At 37.0% G+C, this 17,555-nt stretch overlaps 2 protein-coding genes across 6 annotated transcripts; one reads left to right on the top strand and one right to left on the bottom strand.

Moving 5' to 3' along the window:
* Window positions 1-1,136: 1,136 nt before the first annotated feature.
* LOC103999737 (bZIP transcription factor 39) lies at window positions 1,137-5,609 on the top strand. The gene is made up of 2 exons (XM_009421570.3): window positions 1,137-2,715; window positions 4,908-5,609. The coding sequence occupies exons 1-2, from the start codon at window positions 1,218-1,220 to the stop codon at window positions 5,360-5,362; spliced, it is 1,953 nt and encodes a 650-aa protein (XP_009419845.2). The 5' UTR covers window positions 1,137-1,217; the 3' UTR covers window positions 5,363-5,609.
* A 1,995-nt stretch (window positions 5,610-7,604) lies between these two features.
* Window positions 7,605-17,318, bottom strand: LOC135583400 (protein FLX-like 3). 5 transcript variants are annotated; one of them, XR_010512695.1, is made up of 7 exons: window positions 17,164-17,318; window positions 15,961-16,499; window positions 15,731-15,876; window positions 15,297-15,376; window positions 9,913-10,058; window positions 8,694-8,814; window positions 8,399-8,414 (listed from the first exon to the last, which is right to left on the bottom strand). XR_010512695.1 is itself a non-coding variant. In XM_065179339.1 (6 exons), the coding sequence occupies exons 2-6, from the start codon at window positions 16,491-16,493 to the stop codon at window positions 8,401-8,403; spliced, it is 894 nt and encodes a 297-aa protein (XP_065035411.1). In that variant the 5' UTR covers window positions 16,494-16,499; window positions 17,164-17,318; the 3' UTR covers window positions 7,605-8,400. The 5 variants fall into 5 exon arrangements, 3 of the variants coding, with proteins under 3 accessions (XP_065035411.1, XP_065035412.1, XP_065035413.1); XR_010512696.1 differs by lacking the exon at window positions 8,399-8,414 and adding an exon at window positions 13,138-13,189 and having other exon boundaries at window positions 8,701-8,814; XM_065179339.1 differs by lacking the exon at window positions 9,913-10,058 and having other exon boundaries at window positions 7,605-8,414.
* Between the last annotated feature and the right edge of the window lie 237 nt (window positions 17,319-17,555).

Consider the following 17,555-nt stretch of genomic DNA (forward strand, 5'->3'; position numbering starts at 1 on the left):
TGTTTTTACTTTTAAAGGATTTTATAAATTTTAATTATTAAAATTTAATTTTTTGGATAGTTATTTTATATAACTTAATTTAATTTTGAGTGTAACTAGATCAACTTCAACTATAGTAACTCACACTTTCACAAAACTACCTAGCATTAAGACTATTTTTATTTTTAGTGGACATTATAAAATTTAATTATCAAACTTTAGAATTTTTTGGATAAGTATCACTTAGTTTAAATTTGAGTATAGCTTGATTAATTTCTACTAAACTAAGTTAAATTTTAGAGTATAATTTTTATTTTTATAATATTATGATAATTATCATCAAATTTTGATTTTTTTATTTGATATTGTAATCGAGTATAACATAATTCAATTTTGAATATGACTTGGTCAACTTTTACTAATCCATTTCAAAAAATTTTATAAAACTACTATGACATATTTCTAAGACGAATAGTATTTTATTTTTTAATTTTTTATGGACTTTATGATTCATAGTTATTGGAATTATAAATTTTTAAAAAATATTTTGTGATCGAGTTTAACTTAGTTCAATTTCAAATTTAATTTAGTTAAGTAAGATTTTGTTGAATTAGATCGTATTATTGGAATTACATTTTATAAAATGACTTGTATGAGAGTCCATGTAGTTTCAAATAAAAATTAATAAGGTTTTTCACATATTTCAGGATAACTGATGATAAAAATTCTTAATTTTTTTCTTAACATTAAATTTAGGGTCGATATATATGTTTCCATTGATCAAGGAAGAATAATAATAAATAATAAATTTTGAATAAATTTATAATATTATTGATTAATAAATAAAAAAAGTATAATTCTATTTAATAACACTATAAGTGAGTCTTAGTTAGCTTAAATTGCTATAAATTTTAATTATTGATTTTATTATAAGTTTTTAAGATTTTATAAAATAATTTATATGAGAGTAGTAGTGATTTTGGTAAAACTATGAATGTTTTTGACATACTTCAAAAAAAAAAAATAATAATAATAACTTTAATTTTTCTCATTTATCCCCAAACTTATATTTATATATGAGATTTTCTCGGTAAATATATATTTATATATATCGTCTATTTATATATATATATAATTAAATTTACGATTCGACCAATTCTTCTTCTTCCGACCGTCACCGTTCACCTTTCCTCTTCCTTCCTTCTCCGAGATCGAAGCATCGAACGCTCAACAAATCCATGGCGGAACCCTCTCTCGTCGATCCCTTTGACCCCTCGAACCCCCACCCTCTCTTTGATCCCGCCCTCTCGCCCTGCGATCTGCTCCCTCCCCCCTCCGATCTTCCCTTCGGCGACGACTTCGACCTCGATATCGACTTCGATTTCTCCGTCGACGATTTTCTACGCTCGACGGAGAACCACCTCTCTACTCCTTCCGACGTGCCGCCCGACCCCAGCCCCGGCGATGGATCCGGCGTCTTTTCCTCCTCTTCCTCGCCCGACCACCAAAGCTCCCGGAATTCGACGAATTCCGGCCCGGCCTCGCCCGGTTCCGGCAACTCCTCTTCGGGATCGGGCGTCGTCGATAGGGAAGTGAAGGTGGAGAACGAGAAGAGCCTGAAGAGGAAGGAAGGGTGTTTTAATTCGAACCCTAATGCTAACCCTAGAGGTGGAAAGTTACAGCGATCGGAAGCCATCGGGAACGAGGAGGATGACAGGAGAAAGACGAGGCTGATACGGAACCGTGAGAGCGCCCAGCTCTCGAGGCAGAGGAAGAAGCAGTACGTGGAAGAGCTGGAGGAGAAGGTTAGGGCGATGCACTCGACGATTAACGAATTGAACGCTAAGATCTCTTACTTTATGGCCGAGAATGTGAGTCTGCGACAGCAATTGGGTGGTAATGGCGCTGCCCCGGCTGTTTATCCTCCCTCTGGGCCAATGCCGTCCACGCATTTCCCGTGGGTTCCAGGCTACGCTTTTAGGCCGCAAGGGTCTCCCGTTCCTTTGGTTCCGATACCTAGATTGAATCCTCAGCAGTCTGCCCACGCCCCCAGAGCCAAGAAGTCTGAGACCAAGACGAAGAAGGTCGCTAGCGTGAGCCTTTTGGGGTTGATGCTTATTATACTAGTATTTGGAGTTCTGCCGGGAGTTCATCTCAGGCATCGAGAAACCAGAGACTATGTAGGTGTCATTAAAGGTGGGATCGTGAATGAGCCTAGAGGTATGGTTCTGAGTGTTACCGGTCGTGGTAATGATCTTACCAGAACTGATGATACTGGATTTTGTAATGGAAACATAAGTTTGGAGAAAGATAGGGTTACTGGTAAGAGATGCCAGAATGGAGCAGTTGGGCCTGAAATAACTCCAAAGGGACGAGGTTCATGGCCTTCTACTGGTTCAGGAGGGTCTGTTTTCACACAGAACTGCAGTGAAACTCTGCCTGCCTTGCTTTATGTGCCAAGAAATGGCAAACATGTGAAGATTGATGGCAACTTGATAATCCATTCTGTTCTTGCTGGCGAGAAAGCCATGGCACGATCTAAAGAAAGGAGATCCTCTGCCGAAGAAAGTAAAGACACGGCCTTGGCCATTGCTGGGAATATGATGTCGGCACTGGCTGTACCTAAATCCGAAAGAGAAGCTGATCACTCTATTGCTGATGATACATATGCAAAAAACTTGAAATCAGTTTCAGCTGATGGTCCACTGCAACAATGGTTCCGTGAAGGAATGGCCGGTATGAATGTAATTTATAGTTTTAGCATATGTTTGTCTCACCTGGTTGCATCGACACACTGTTTTGGTTTATCTTATTGGCATTGCATCTTATTTATGTGCTAATATATGATGCACTTAAGTCTGGGTAATGGAATCATGTATGGATATTTGAAGAGGGGGATGGGTTTTGGTTCTGCTGCTTCCAGGACTAACATAGAATATTTTTGCACCAAGCTATTTTAGTATTATTCATTCTAATAACAGTTGACAATTCCATAAGCTGTAAAAGGCTCTCAATGTAGCTTTGTTAGCTAAAATGTAAATAGAACATTCTTCATACTACACCATGAGATTGCTTGAGGTTGTTATGGATGATACTTGAGGTCTCCTGCAAGGAATTCTTATTCTTTCACAGGGTTTGTACAATGGATTTTTTTCTTTCTGTATTTCTTTGATATTTGTTATGCGGTTATTTTTTTTTTTTCAAAGAGAATATTATTTTTCACTTATACATGCAAGTCAAGTTTGAACTAAATAACCATATTTATTTATTTCTGCTGGAAGTCACACATACTATGCCAACGAAGGGTGTACCTAGTGCACGAGGCTCCCATCAATGCGGGGTCTGGGGAGGGTCAATGTACGTAGCCTTACCTTTTTAAGTACTTAAAAGAGATAGTTTTCATGACTCGAACCCTGGTCTCTAAAGTAGCAAAGGAACAACTTTACCGTTGTACCAAGGTTCGCCCTCAAGGTATCAGTTACTATGCTAATGAAAAGCCAAATAATCAAAGCACAAGCTCTATCAAGGTGTTAAGTTTGAGCTAGGTTCTGAGATATTTTCTACAAAAAGATAAATGAGTTTCATCAAACAGTATTCAACCCCATTAGTAATAAGAGAGAGCACTATTGGTGAAAAAAAAAAAAATCAATCATAGAGACATAATCATGGTTTTTCAGTTAGATGTTCTTCTAAGCCTGTCTCCCCTTGTTTCTTGATCTGCAACTGCTCATTGTATTCGAACTTACATAGTACATTTTGCATTGCTATAAGATCATTGAGGACAAATCGTTGATAATGTAACTGATACATCATGTCACTTGAATGTCAGAGCTCTGAGCCAAGTGCATGCATGAAAGTCAAAGAATATGGCTCTAATAAGCTCCAATTTACCATCTTTTCTTTTAGTGGTTCACATTGTAACGCCTAATGCATGAGTCTGTCATATCATTAAGGCCCATATAGTCCCAAGCTTGAAGGATTTCTGACAATGGAATCTTAAGAGTATTTGCTAGGTTATATTCCATGATGCCTGAGGTAGAGTAGAACATATCTCTGTACAAGATTTACTTGGAATACTCAGTGTTTTTCTTTGGTGAATTTAGGGCTATAATCCAATCGTATAAAAGGTCATCAGTGGTTTGTAACAAGGCATGAATAGCTTTCAAGGAAATCACTGAATTATCTGCAAATATAAGTTTCCAGCATAGTATATACTCTTGAGATCTTAAAGGTTGATGAACTTGCATCATATACCTTTTTTTGTTTGACTTGAGGATTTGTAAGTACTCAATAATGATGGTGAACAAGAATGGGGACACATGTTCACGTGGCAGTAATGCATGAGTCAAAAGGAAACATGTTATTGAATGATTGACCATCACACATCAAGTCGTTTCTCATTATTTAGTCCATCAGAGTGCAAAATGGCATGCACTTCGTTATGAAAAGCAAACAATGTCTTTTTACGAGCTTTCCTCATATCATCTAGCTTTCCTCATATCTTCTTTGATGCAAGCTCAAGGTCTACCTTGTTTATTCCAAATTGCTTTGATTATTTGATGTGCTTTTGGGTTAAAGAGCATTCCTCTGATACATGCTGATTAAATATCGAGAACATGCTCTGGTTCGGCGCAATCTCAATGTTGACTTCGTGAATAATTTTATCATTGAAGCATGCCACAGGTTTCAGCATTATGCCCATCTGGCTCAGGAGGTCTGATTAGAGTCGGACCTCCTTCTCACTCTTCTTAAGGTTTTGGACATATTTGCTTGGTGACAGATTTAGTTCTGTGTTCCGAATGCATCAGTTACTAATGCTTACTTTGGGTTCTGAGTGGAATTTTTCATACTTTTTTTTTGGAAAGGATCTCACAGTGTACTGTGTTATACTATTTATCATGTACCTTCTGACCAAAATGTCACAACAGGGCCAATGTTAAGTTCTGGCATGTGCACCGAGGTGTTCCAGTTTGATATCTCACCAGCATCTTCGAGCAGCATCATCCCTGCCACTTCAATTATGAGGTCTACTTCTGTTGCTAATGCTTCCGAGGATCTCCCTTCCGCATCTGCACAACAAGGGAGGATAAAGAACAGGAGGATACTGTTTCCCGAGACAGTCCCACTTAATGGAACAACTACTAGGAATGGCATGCAGTTTGGGAAGCCGGCCAAAAGCAGCGACTTCGATGACACTAAACCGGTTTCCTCGGTAGTGGTCTCCATCCTAGCTGATCCTAAAGAAGCTGGTTATGGTGATGGCGATGGTATGATCTCTCGGAAGTCCTTATCTCGCATTTTTGTTGTGGTGCTTCTGGACAGTGTCAAATATGTCACCTATTCTTGTGTTCTTCCTTTTAAAACCCCTGCGCCTATCTTATAGATTATAACATCAAAAATACTCAAATTTTAACAGTTAACCTGAATAGATCAGGTCATCTTCTGAAGGTTATCATGTATAGTTAAAAGTCAAAGGTCTTGAAATATCGAGCTGGTATGATATGTATGTTGGTGATCATATCAATCCGGACCATCTGATATCATTAGCGAAGGTGATAAATAATGATGCAAGCCTTGGTTAAGGTAGAATTGATATGGTGGAAATGAATATTTGGATGGCTTATAGATTACTCTTTGTGGTTTCATCTCTGTGAGACTACTACTGGGTTTTTTAAGAACACTATGTGGTCTCTACAGCACAATTTGATTCTGTTCTTCTTTTTGTCTTCTTGAATTTGGAAGTAAATGAGTTTAGCCCCAACTGCAACTAATGAAAGGTAGTAGCAATATGCATCCCTCATCTTAGTTAAAATCATATATGATTTACTTTTGTTGGGGTCAGTTAATTAGTGTTCTAATATCTCTTTAATGCAAGAAATTTATAAGCATGCTCCATTCTTTTGTCGAGAATATTTGGATTTGAGTTACAAAAATAATATTTAAATTTTTTTTATAATTGAAAGATCTCTCATATAGGCCTTTCCCCCTGAATTATGAGAATATTTGGATCGAATGTTTACAAATATAAAAATAATTAGAAATTATACATAGTGAAAAACTAAAAAATATTATAATTAATGAAAAATAAGCAATCTTAGATAAATGAAAGTAAAACTTCAGTAGTATACAATATGATAAAAATAAACATCAACCAATATTATAAACATGAATTTTAATTTTTATCTATATTAAAGAACATATAACAATATCTAAGAAGTAACTATGTAAAAGATATTTCTATTCACATTTCCTTTTACTATTTATATTATTATTTAAAAAAAATTAATGTCTCTGAGATACCCCTCTGTAAATAAGCATAAATCTCATCTTTTTTTCCTTCTTTTTCTCATAATTGCAAGCATATGAGCTATAGTGAGCGACATCGGATGGACGTAAATATCCTCTTGTTCTTCTACTTCTTTACTCGTCGAGTGGTGAGCGACATCGATAGCGCTTGATGATGGAGTGATTAGGAGTGATGTCAATGCAACTAGGGTTTCAACATATGAAATAAGGGAATAGGAGAATAAGAGTATGATTGATAATTGAGGATCATAAATAGAAAAAATTATATTTTATTATTTTTGAGAGGATTGTTAATAGTAAGGGGATTGCCCTTCTTACATAAATCCAACTCAAAATAAATTATTCAATAATATTAAAGAAATAATCTATTAACATAGTTGTCATGACAACGACACATGTATATGAATTTCTCATAGATTAAAATAGATATTTTTTAGTTATCAAAATGTCATTTACTCTGAATCCATTCTATATCATATCTCAAAATTTTTTTTTATTTATTACAACATTATATGATTCTCTCTTTTCATATTCATTTTGGTAAAGAAGATACGTGGACCAATAGACGAGACGAAGAGAGAACGATAATAGAAAGATGAGCAATGGAAGAGAGATGTGGACGTCAAAGGAAGAGAGAGATCTTGCTCGTATGAATCATAATTTTCAAAATTAACATAAATATCTTCTTAAATAAATAATAAAAGGTTTAAATTAAATATATTTAAATAATTTTAACTGTACTTATATAATAAGATCAAATTTCTTTAAGCTTACTGTTTACTGTGGGTTATCACATTCATAATCTTATAAATGAATTGGATCGATCGATCGACGGTCTGATTATCGATGTTTTCAACTTCTTTCGTCATTCTAAAAACAACGATCTGTATGTTTTCAAAGTCATACAGAACGCAGGCCTCCAGATATTGCCCAGTTGGAATGTATGTAGGCACCATTCCAAGACAAAACATTCTCCTCATTATCAAGCAAGCAGAACCTCATCTACCCCTTTATTATTTATGAAAAGAAGCAAAACATGTGTAAGAAAATCCCAAATAGATTTTGAAACATTGAATAGCTAGTCAACCCTATGGCATTAGAGATACTATTATATTATGATTTCATTATTTGCTTATACTATCAAATCGTCCATCAGACCCCTATATTATTACCATCATAATAATGAACCAATTAGTTTCCTTATGATGCTAATATCGACTCTCGTCAGAGAGCCCATGCGATTGAATCCCTTTCAAACATCCATAGACTGCCTCTCAAACACTAAAAGTAAATATTACACACACACACACACACACACACACATAGACACAGAGATTATATATACATAACCAATTAAAAATTTCAGGGGACTTTACCTCCTCATTCATGCTATACATGAGAATACCATAAGAAATGGATTTCATTTCCAAGAACTGAATGCATTTTGACTCTTATTTTTCAAATAGCATGGTTGCTTGACTGGGGATCCCTCACTTGGTGGAAGATTATTGAAGCCTTGAAACAAAAAACCATTGGGTCATGCTACTGATTCAAAGATGAAGCTCTAGTTAAGAGAAATGGCTAACTCTGGTGAGTGAGAGAATTGCTCCACATGCTGCTACTTATCTACCTGATCTTTTAGCACCAATGCACAACATTCATACACTACCATCAGAGATTTTGCTGGTGCAGTTGAATTTGATGCAGAGTTGTGATTGTTTCACACTTTTAGAGCAGCAAAGCTGACAGAGGCTATAAACTAAATCCAAGCTCAGCCTTTCCTTTCTCTGTCATCGACTTCACTAGTTCATACCTATGTTTTGCTGCTACAAAGTGACAATGTTCTTGATTGCGACTCCAACATGGTCTTTGGCTTGTCTTCAGACACTTGCAAGTTATGAAACCAATACATTGCGTTCATCATTGCTCGAGGGGATGGTGGAAGATCAAATTTTGTAGCCACACATTTTATTTTCTCAAAGTTAGTTTGTCGATATTTGCTGATGATTTCTGCTGCTCTCCAGCAATCGAAGTCTGAGACGGATGGTGACAACTGGGGCTGATCCCGACATATTATGGCTACTGCACTGTGCTCTTTGAGCCTTCATCTCATGATCAAGATCTATCAGCTTTTGCAGGGAAAAGAAAACTAGAATGAGAATCAAAGAAAACCGTTGGACCCAAAGAAACTGCAACAACTTTAGCAAGAAATATACAGCAGAGAATACAAAGAATTCAAAAACATCACATGACAAATATAGAAAGCAAGGTAAACAACATGCATCATATATATCAATTCAAGGTTAAGGTACTACAGATTTAATGGCACTACTTCAAGTAAATGGTAAAAATCTAGAAACAAGCTTTGAGCTAAGTGGACAAAGATGAAAGTAGTGGCTCTCACGAACCTTCAGAACTGATATTGGAGCCTCTGACATGGAAAACCAGCGTAGAAAAAGACAGCATGTCGGATTTCTGGTAAACAAGCTTTTGTTTAACAAACACCCTTCCAGCCTTTGTTCTTGCACCCTAAACAAGCTTTCAATGAATTAGTTAGTCCCGACCAAATTAACAAACAAGTTCAGAAGACGAGAAGTATCTGAGTCGATTAATGACAAGAGAACACAAATCGAAACAACAATTTCAACGATTAACTCTAATTTAGCTCCAAGAAATCTACAATCTTAAAACGAATCAAAGAATATTTAATTGTTTTGGTGGCTATAATGCTCACCAGAGTAGAACCCTTCAAAATCCAATTTACAAAAGTGTTCTGATACCCCAGAACACTATTTTATTGCAACATCTAACAACCACATAATTTTAATCAGGATGAAAACTAAGAAAATAAAGGAATCCACATGTAGCAATCCAGTTATCCATAAAAGTGGTTTCAAATGAAATGGGTGATAATATGTAAAAAGTTTTAGGGACAGAAAAAAAAAAAAAAAAACTTGAATGTCACTGCTCGTTCTTGGAAGCTACAATTTTTAAGCTTCCATCTCCACAGGTTCACAGAAGGCTGCCTGAACTCGATCGCTTGATTCATACTATACCAATTAAGCCATATATATATTTAACCTCACCTGGGAACCAACAAGGCAGGAAAAAGTACTTGTTGCTAACTCCTACATTGAGTTAATATTGAATGAGAACATAATTTTCAATCTCAAATTCAAGTAGATCAAACTGTTTTATTCCAATCGAATTTCAATGTACTTTATATCCAAGTCAAACAACCAACTCAGGGCTTGTAAATTCCTTTATCATCAAATTTCTATGTTCTTGTTCAGTATCTTAGTGTAGCTTCTACATAGCTTCTGAGAAAACCCCTCAAGAGATTCTTATTATAGAACTGAGTGATTTTGGAAGAACCAGTGCAGTTGGACCGAACATGACAAAGAACTCATTGGTGTCACTCAACGAACTGGAACTGCAGAATTGTCAGTGGGAAGAAAACAATGATGCTTCCATATGGTGACTTGATTACTAGACTGATACATGCACATGACATAGTCATTCCACCAAATGAAGAAATTATGAAACTAGATAGATTCAACATTATCAATAAAAACTTATTAAGAAGATTAAGATGCATAGTAATGAATGGTGTTTGGACTAGATTACCTAAGAAAACTGATCCGTCCCCACCTGAGCCAGAACCAGAAACACCTATACATAGGGGAAATCAATCTCCTCCTACTAGTCCCTTTGAGGCAGCACCTCCGACGGATCTAGCACCCTCCTCATCTGCTGATTCCATAGCAACTCGACTGGATCGAATTGAACTTCGTCATGATCAAATTTTAAGTGAGATGCAACACATTCATCAATGAAATCTTACTACTAATGTGTTTAGGAATGAGTTGGCTGGCATCTAAAAGTTCAAACATGCTTAGCAACAATTATTGTATAACATAAGGTAACTAATATAATCATGCAATAGCAACAATTACCATCCTACACATCCGATATGAAGCTCTGGTTGTTTACAACATTTAAAAAGATATGCATCACATAAGATGATCTGAATCAGGTTGCTACATGAGACCAGATTCCTCATATCATAGATAAAGAAAGTCAGAATACTTTCTACGATTTAATGAGAACATATTTCTCTGAAACCAATCCAATGAGAAATGGGTACTAAGTAATGAACAACTTAATGGAGTGTAAACAAGAAGGGTTTTAAGCAAGATTTGCCATACCGAAACGTACCGCCCATACCGGGTGGTATGTACCGGTCCAATAGGTTTCCGGTCGCAGACCGCCCGGTACCGCTACAGTGCTATAATACTATACTGTAGCACTGCTACAGTATGAAAAAAGTACAAAATTATTTGGTACACCATGGTGTACCGCTCGGTACACCCTAATGTACCGCTCGGTACACCGGTACCATACCGTACCGAGCCTGGGTCAAAACGCCGGAATCGTACGGTACGGCGAACCTTGGTTTTAAGCACATTCATCTATCACAACCCCATCCCATCCGCAAGCAAAGACTCTTAAAATCTCAATCTCAGGACTATATCACATTTACACAGCACCTTGCACCACCATTCCAGCAAATAAGACTTAATGATCCTTAGCAAAGTTATAGGAAGCAAGCAAAGCAATTCAACCAATCTATGAACAGTTCACATCGATCTTTAAATGGAATTCTAGACCTCTACATGACAATTTACAAGTAAACAAATGTTGGTACAGTATGGACTGATATTTTTAGTCCAACCAAGGACCACATGGAACCATATACACCAGTCGGCATTTCTTTTTCTTTCTTCTGGTTATACATGTGGTCCATGTCAGCATAATACCTGGCATACTGTTCCATCTTATTAACATAACTAGTATTGGACCGAGATTTATACCTAAGTTTGCTTAACCATCAGATCCCACTATTTGTCCATGCCTCTACATATAGTTTATTTCATGGTTTAGCATTTTGAGGTACCGGACCCATGCTGCTTCCCAGCCTGACCAATTAGGGCCTGGTACATAATGGCATACTGACACACGGTATGCCAGCACATGCCACAAATCTTATTTTAAAGACTATACACAATGTTGGGAGGGACATGCCACGAGACATGTCACCGAGTCAACAGGCCATTGGACGGACACGTATTGATCGAGGTGAGACGTAAAACCATGGTCTATTTGTTGTCTGTAACCTCCTGCAAAAATTACACCAAGGATGTTCATTGGTAAGAGAATTCAACATGAGGATGCCCCCAGATTGGGGAACCAGTATCCGACCATCCACTATTTTATGGGTGTTGGGCTGCTTCCGGCACCAAGTTGTCCCAGTTGTTAAAAACCAACTAGCTGCAACCGTATAATTAGTAGGGGATATCATCTTTTTGTGGTTCCATAGAACTTAGAGCAGGCATTTCACTTACCACTGCAGGAGAGCAAGGATCCAACATATTTGCCTTCCATGTTCATTTGAGGCAGTTCTCATGAATTTTTCTGTCATTATTTGCAGGACTTCATAATCTTCCATTTTCTTCCATACTTCACCCGCAACTAGGTAATTCATCATTCCAGTCCTAGAATTTTGTTCTCTATTCTTGCAAACTCTCTATGTCGTCATCATCTGTATTTCTCACCATCTGAGATTCATATCCATGGCAAATTAATGGATCAAAGGCACTAATACCATTTAATGGCAATCACTCAATGTTTCAATCTGATCTATATAATCTAGCAACACTAATCAGGTTTCCTATTAGATCGAGATTATTAGGAAATACAAAAGACTGCATCTCTGATGGCACAATATCTGCTTCATTTGATGCATCCAGAAAAGAATAAAGCAAATTATCTAAATATTCTGCCATTGCTATAAAATGCAACAAATAGAAAAAGGAATTCAGGAAAGTCAAAAGAGTTGGACAAAAATAAGCTTCTTATAAAAAAACCAGGCAACCACATCCACAATTGAACAAAAATCAATAAGGAAATGGCTAACACACTTGTCCCTTCTAAATAAGGATCAAAGTGAGGATATTTCCAAAACTCAAGTCAGTAATGGCTCTTCCATAAAGATTAAACAGCAATTAAAAAAAGATTAATCAGTAATTGATGAGTCCCATATTTTATCTTTGGCATCCATCTCAGATTAAAAATTAATTCTTCATCTTGCAATACAACAAAACTATTGACCAAACCAACCAAATAATTATGTAAATATATCAAAACCTGAAGCCTAGTCAAATTGTATAATGAAAGCCTGACGAGGCAACAACAATAAGAAATAAACCAGATATTCATCACATTTAATCTAAAACCAGAACTTTTGGCCTTCACATGCTCAGTTTGTTAGGTTTTTGGATTCAACTGACAGCTCTTTTAGGTCATTTGCTAGTCATTGATTTGGATAATCAATGTAACCTAACAACCATCGCTATTGTAAAGCTCTTTTGGGTCATTTGCTATTCATTGATTGGACGATCAATGGAACCTAACAACCTCCAGACAACTAGATTGCATCACTATCGTACCAGGAAAATCACTTATAGGCCACAAGAAAGAACGTTGTATACCAGCGACGGCTATACAACTTTGCAGTGCTTGTACCAGAAATAGTATCACTAGAAAAGTGGCCCCAGATTTACATAGTCTTGCATGCTAATAATCCAACTGTTAAGTAGATACATTTTGTGGCTCAGAAATTCCACTAGAAGTGGCAAAAGTATTGACCAGCTACAGAATGAGGATACCTCAACCATTTGCCAACTTGTCTCCGGTAAAATATGACACTCAAGACATCATAAGGCAAACAAATAAGCACATCTAAAGAAGTATGCAGCGAACCAAATTCCAAGCTATCAAAAGAAAACTTGCCTCTATGCTTCTGCATATAGACAGCCAATCCATCTCCATATGGACTTCAACACTTCAAAGAGACAAGGAAGATTTCATATCGTGATCAAACATATTTTGTATACTGCTCAGAAAACAATTGTAGGAAAGCTGGCAAAAACAAAAGTAGTATACATATGGTAAACAATAAGAGCAACATCCCCCAAATGTATGAGATTCAAGAGAACTTTTTTGGTGCTCATGAAAGCTTCTTCCACAGGATATTTAGCCAGATAAACTTGGATGATCCATTAACAAATCATAAGAATCCTTGATGCACGTCTGATCCAAATAACAGAACCAACTCATCTATTCTTCATTCTGAAGGTATACAGGCTGAGATTTGTCCAAGTTATTACCAAACCACAGATAGCAAACATGTGCCAGTGGCCAACAGGTCAATCAATGGAACAAGATAGCAAGCATCCCCATAATAATGCTCGGTAGCCAATCCTAAATATTTGGGATGTCACAACCTGTAGTTCTTCTTCTTACCACATTGACGACACAAGAATTTTATGCCCTCCATAAATAAGAAAAGCACACCATTCCATCTGCCACATTATACAGGTCTTTAAGATCGAAACTTAATTTCATCCAAATGCTCCATTAAATTTAACGTGGGGAATCATCTGATAATGTCATACAATTATGAGAGACAAAGACACCAGTCATTTTGCCGAAGGAACAAAGTATTTGAAATCAGTGTTTCAACTGGTTACCTTTGAAGTTGGCTACATCTATCATACCAGGTACACCTACGGCAAAAGTAACACTCAAGGATAACAACCTTCTCTTTTAGGCTGTCATATAAAAAGAATTGTTAACACAAAGAAATAATTAGCATGTTTCACTTCTAGTGATTGCACAAAGAGATTGGGCTTTCTCAAAGAGACCTGATAATTCACATGGTGTACTTAGTGTCAGCCAAAAAATTTCGACCAGGTACATCACTTTTAGCAAATTACGGCCAGAGATAACAATGACGGATAGACTCTGTCCCCTACATAGACAATTAGAGATTCCAACCATTATTCCTTGACAAGGATTCCACATCCAGAAACATTCTGAACAGACCTAATCAACTTAACGAACAATATATCTGCCACATCTCAAACAATAATTAGCACATCTCCAATATTTCATTATTGTAAACAACAAAAAAGAATAACCATGTAAAAGTGAAAAAATATGATTTGATAAACAGTAGGCCAAATGCACATCTAAGACCCCACCAAATGAAACTCTTCCGCCTACAAAGCCTAATCACTTCATTATACTTCACCATCAACCAAGATTGGTCGACCACTATCATATCAACATATGACACCGAACATCATCATTGAAAGAGATAGGCTACTGTGGCTGATTGTACCTCAGACGGAAGTGTCGCAGTAACATGAATCTCACCAAAGTTCAGCCAGGTTAATACAAACAAAATCATCAAAAATATTACCCGCTACTCCTAAAGGCCAAGAAAGAAAACACCTTCAGATAAGTCAAGAATCCTCTGTTTTGTCTCCCTGTTGGACGGCTCAGTGAAAAACAATGCCAAGTAGAATTGTTTATACATTTGGGGATGACCCACAAATTGTTAAAAAAAAATATAAGACCCACATAAACCAAGAAGATTCAACCAACCATTTAACTGAGCCCAAAATAGAAAGTAACATGGAATTACAGTTCAAGAAATGATTATGAATATGTCAAACATATGTCCCATATTTCTCATTTAAAATCATGCAAAGCAGTTCCTCGACCAACAAAAGAAAAAAAAATGAATAATACGGCCGTCTTGCTTATGATGATGAACAGCATCTATCAAGATAATGTGGTGGAGCAGGCACTGATTGGTCAAGATAGCACTTCTAACCCTCAAGTGTAGAAACATCTGCAGTATATATAGACATAATTCCTATTTTAGAGGGAAATTCAACTATGAGTCTCAATGACGAGCAAAGCGAGACTTGTCGAGAGCTCCCCACGATCCAGAACCAGCATTATAGAGGGAAGCCTTGTCAGCAACAGGCTAACAATGATAAAATGGAATAAGAATATTAATAGCTAGGAACCAACATTTTTGGATGATTAATTGATAAAAAAATAACTTTTGGAATTAAACATCTTCAAATTGAACTTACCGGTTGAACACCGTATTCATACCCATATGTCGAAGGGATGGGTCCTTCAGGGCTGCCATGATTCATCCCATAACCTCCACCTTCAGTAAACCATCATACAATGAAGTTAAAATGAATGTAACAAAACAAAACTGATATGAAAAATGAAACCTATAAGAATATAGAATTCATCATAAGAAAAGAATGTGATCGTTGATAAAAACATCAAGGGCTAGAAACCATCTCCAGCCGGCTCAAACATACAGTAACCTTGATCAGGTTGATAACACGCGCTAGCAACACTTCATTTTGTACCAACATTTGGCTTGACATTGTCACAGACAGTATTCTTCAATAAACAGATCTTAGATCTCCAATGAGACTACTCTGGTGTTGTGACTGAACTCATAAAGAAAAACATGAAAAGGAAAAAAAAAAAGGGTCAGCAACTTTACCTTGGTCCCATGGCCTTCCCTCAGGATTAGCCAAGTTACCTCGCAATTTTTCAATCTCCCGTGCCATGGAGACTAAGTTTTTCTCCATTGACTGCCTTTGCTCCATTAATTCAAAGTTTCCTTTTTTTTCATAGTCGATAGACATCCTACCAGCAAAGATAGTTTCAGTTTGGAAGATAAATGAACAAGACATGGCATGTGAAAAATTGTAAAATTAGTAAAAGTCCAACCGTAGATGGAGAAGCTCCTGTCGAAGCTCATCAATCTCTGCCTTCATAGCCGGGATTTGTTGATTATCAGCTCGTGCCCTTGTCAAATCTTGAGTGAGAGTCCGGACCTGGTCGGTCAGTTCTTGTCTCATAGTTGTTAGTTTCTTAATTTCCGCACGGAGTCGTATGACCTCATCTCTCAGAGGTTCGGTGGCTCTCAGATCAGCCTCCAGCTTCAATCCTTTCTCAATCAGCTCCCTTGAACGGGCTTCTTTCTCAGCATGAATATCTGCAATCACCAAGTCAATTCGATGCAGTTCTTCCTTCGCAGCAATCAGCTCTCGGTGAAAAGCTGAACGATCCTCGGCTAGCACACGATTGTCAGCCAAGAGCCTCCTAATGTCCATCATCTGCAGTTCAAGTTCCTCCTCAAGTGCTGCAGGGTGAGGTGGGCGAAGGAAAGGGCCTTCAACAAAGGGCCTTCCAGGAGCGGCAGGATGACCATGCCTAGCCTGTTCAAAAGCTTGGCGAGATACACGGCCTCTCCCAGCCATCTTGATCTATACCAGAATGAAACCAAATGATCAACAGAACAAAAAAATGTTATAAAGATAAGTTGCGCTTCAGAAATGTTGTTATGCAGCATGAAAATTCAGATTTTCTTTTAAATCCACACAGAACCCTATAACAATCAGGCATCCATTTATACTTAAACCTCTTCACTCGAATAACTCAATCTGGTTTCTCCCCCAAACACTAGACAATGAGTAACAGTGGCATAGTTCATATATGTTGTTGATCATCCAATTTTTACTGGCTCAGAGTAAAAGGGAAACGAAAAAAAGAAAAGAACTTCAGAAACAATGACCCTCCAATCAAAGGGAGCACCTTCTTTCCCGAATCGACGCAATGAATAATCTTAGGGATTTCAAAATTAGTTTACATTAGGCAGAAAAATATAAGCCTACGGTCACGCAGCCAAAAAGGCATATCTCCTCTTCAGAAATTCCATGATTAAGCAATGAGTGCTTTGATATCTGAAGAAGAACCTCCGATATGGTTCCCGAAACTAGTCTAGATTGGGATTAAAGAAAACAAAAAAACCGACAAAAGACTGATTCACGAACCTAAAACGAAAAAAGGCTGATTCAAACAACGAAAACAAAGCAAACCAACTACGGAAAAGAGCTAAAAGGAGGAGCAGGGATCGATTCGAAGCGAAACCTGAGAGAAGAAAGAGGCGACACAGGGGGCAGAGAGCTGCACCGACCGGATTCACGCCCCCCTCTCGTGGCCAAACCCTAAGAAGGCCTCCGACTTCTTCTCCGTTTTGCCTTCGGTCGCTCTTCGGACACCCGTTGCACGGATACGAGACGATTTATTTTTTTTGGGGTATACATGTAAACTTTCATATTAATTTTTAGAGATTATTACTATTTACAAAACCTTTTTTTATTTATAATGCCACATTATAAATTTTAAATATTTCTAAATCATCTCTTTATTAAATATAAATATATATCATTAATTTATAACTTAATTCTAATAAATTGTTTTCACTCCTTACGTATAACCTTTCTTTCTTTCTTTTTCTTCTTCTCCTCCCTCTTCCTCCT

This window comes from Musa acuminata, unplaced genomic scaffold, assembly GCF_036884655.1.
Source record: "Musa acuminata AAA Group cultivar baxijiao unplaced genomic scaffold, Cavendish_Baxijiao_AAA HiC_scaffold_1138, whole genome shotgun sequence".
Taxonomy (NCBI): domain Eukaryota; kingdom Viridiplantae; phylum Streptophyta; class Magnoliopsida; order Zingiberales; family Musaceae; genus Musa; species Musa acuminata.

What these genes read in the sequence shown, in the direction of transcription:
- LOC135583400 (XM_065179339.1), bottom strand. Translation starts at nt 16,493, where the DNA reads ATGGCTGGGAGAGGCCGTGTATCTCGCCAAGCTTTTGAACAGGCTAGG. An exon ending in GGGAAGGCCATGGGACCAAG is followed by an intron (nt 15,377 to 15,730) that starts GTAAAGTTGCTG and finishes GGTTTACTGAAG; the next exon opens with GTGGAGGTTATGGGATGAAT. An exon ending in ATGAATACGGTGTTCAACCG is followed by an intron (nt 8,815 to 15,296) that starts GTAAGTTCAATT and finishes AAGCTTGTTTAG; the next exon opens with GGTGCAAGAACAAAGGCTGG.
- LOC103999737 (XM_009421570.3), top strand. Translation starts at nt 1,218, where the DNA reads ATGGCGGAACCCTCTCTCGTCGATCCCTTTGACCCCTCGAACCCCCAC. An exon ending in GTTCCGTGAAGGAATGGCCG is followed by an intron (nt 2,716 to 4,907) that starts GTATGAATGTAA and finishes ATGTCACAACAG; the next exon opens with GGCCAATGTTAAGTTCTGGC.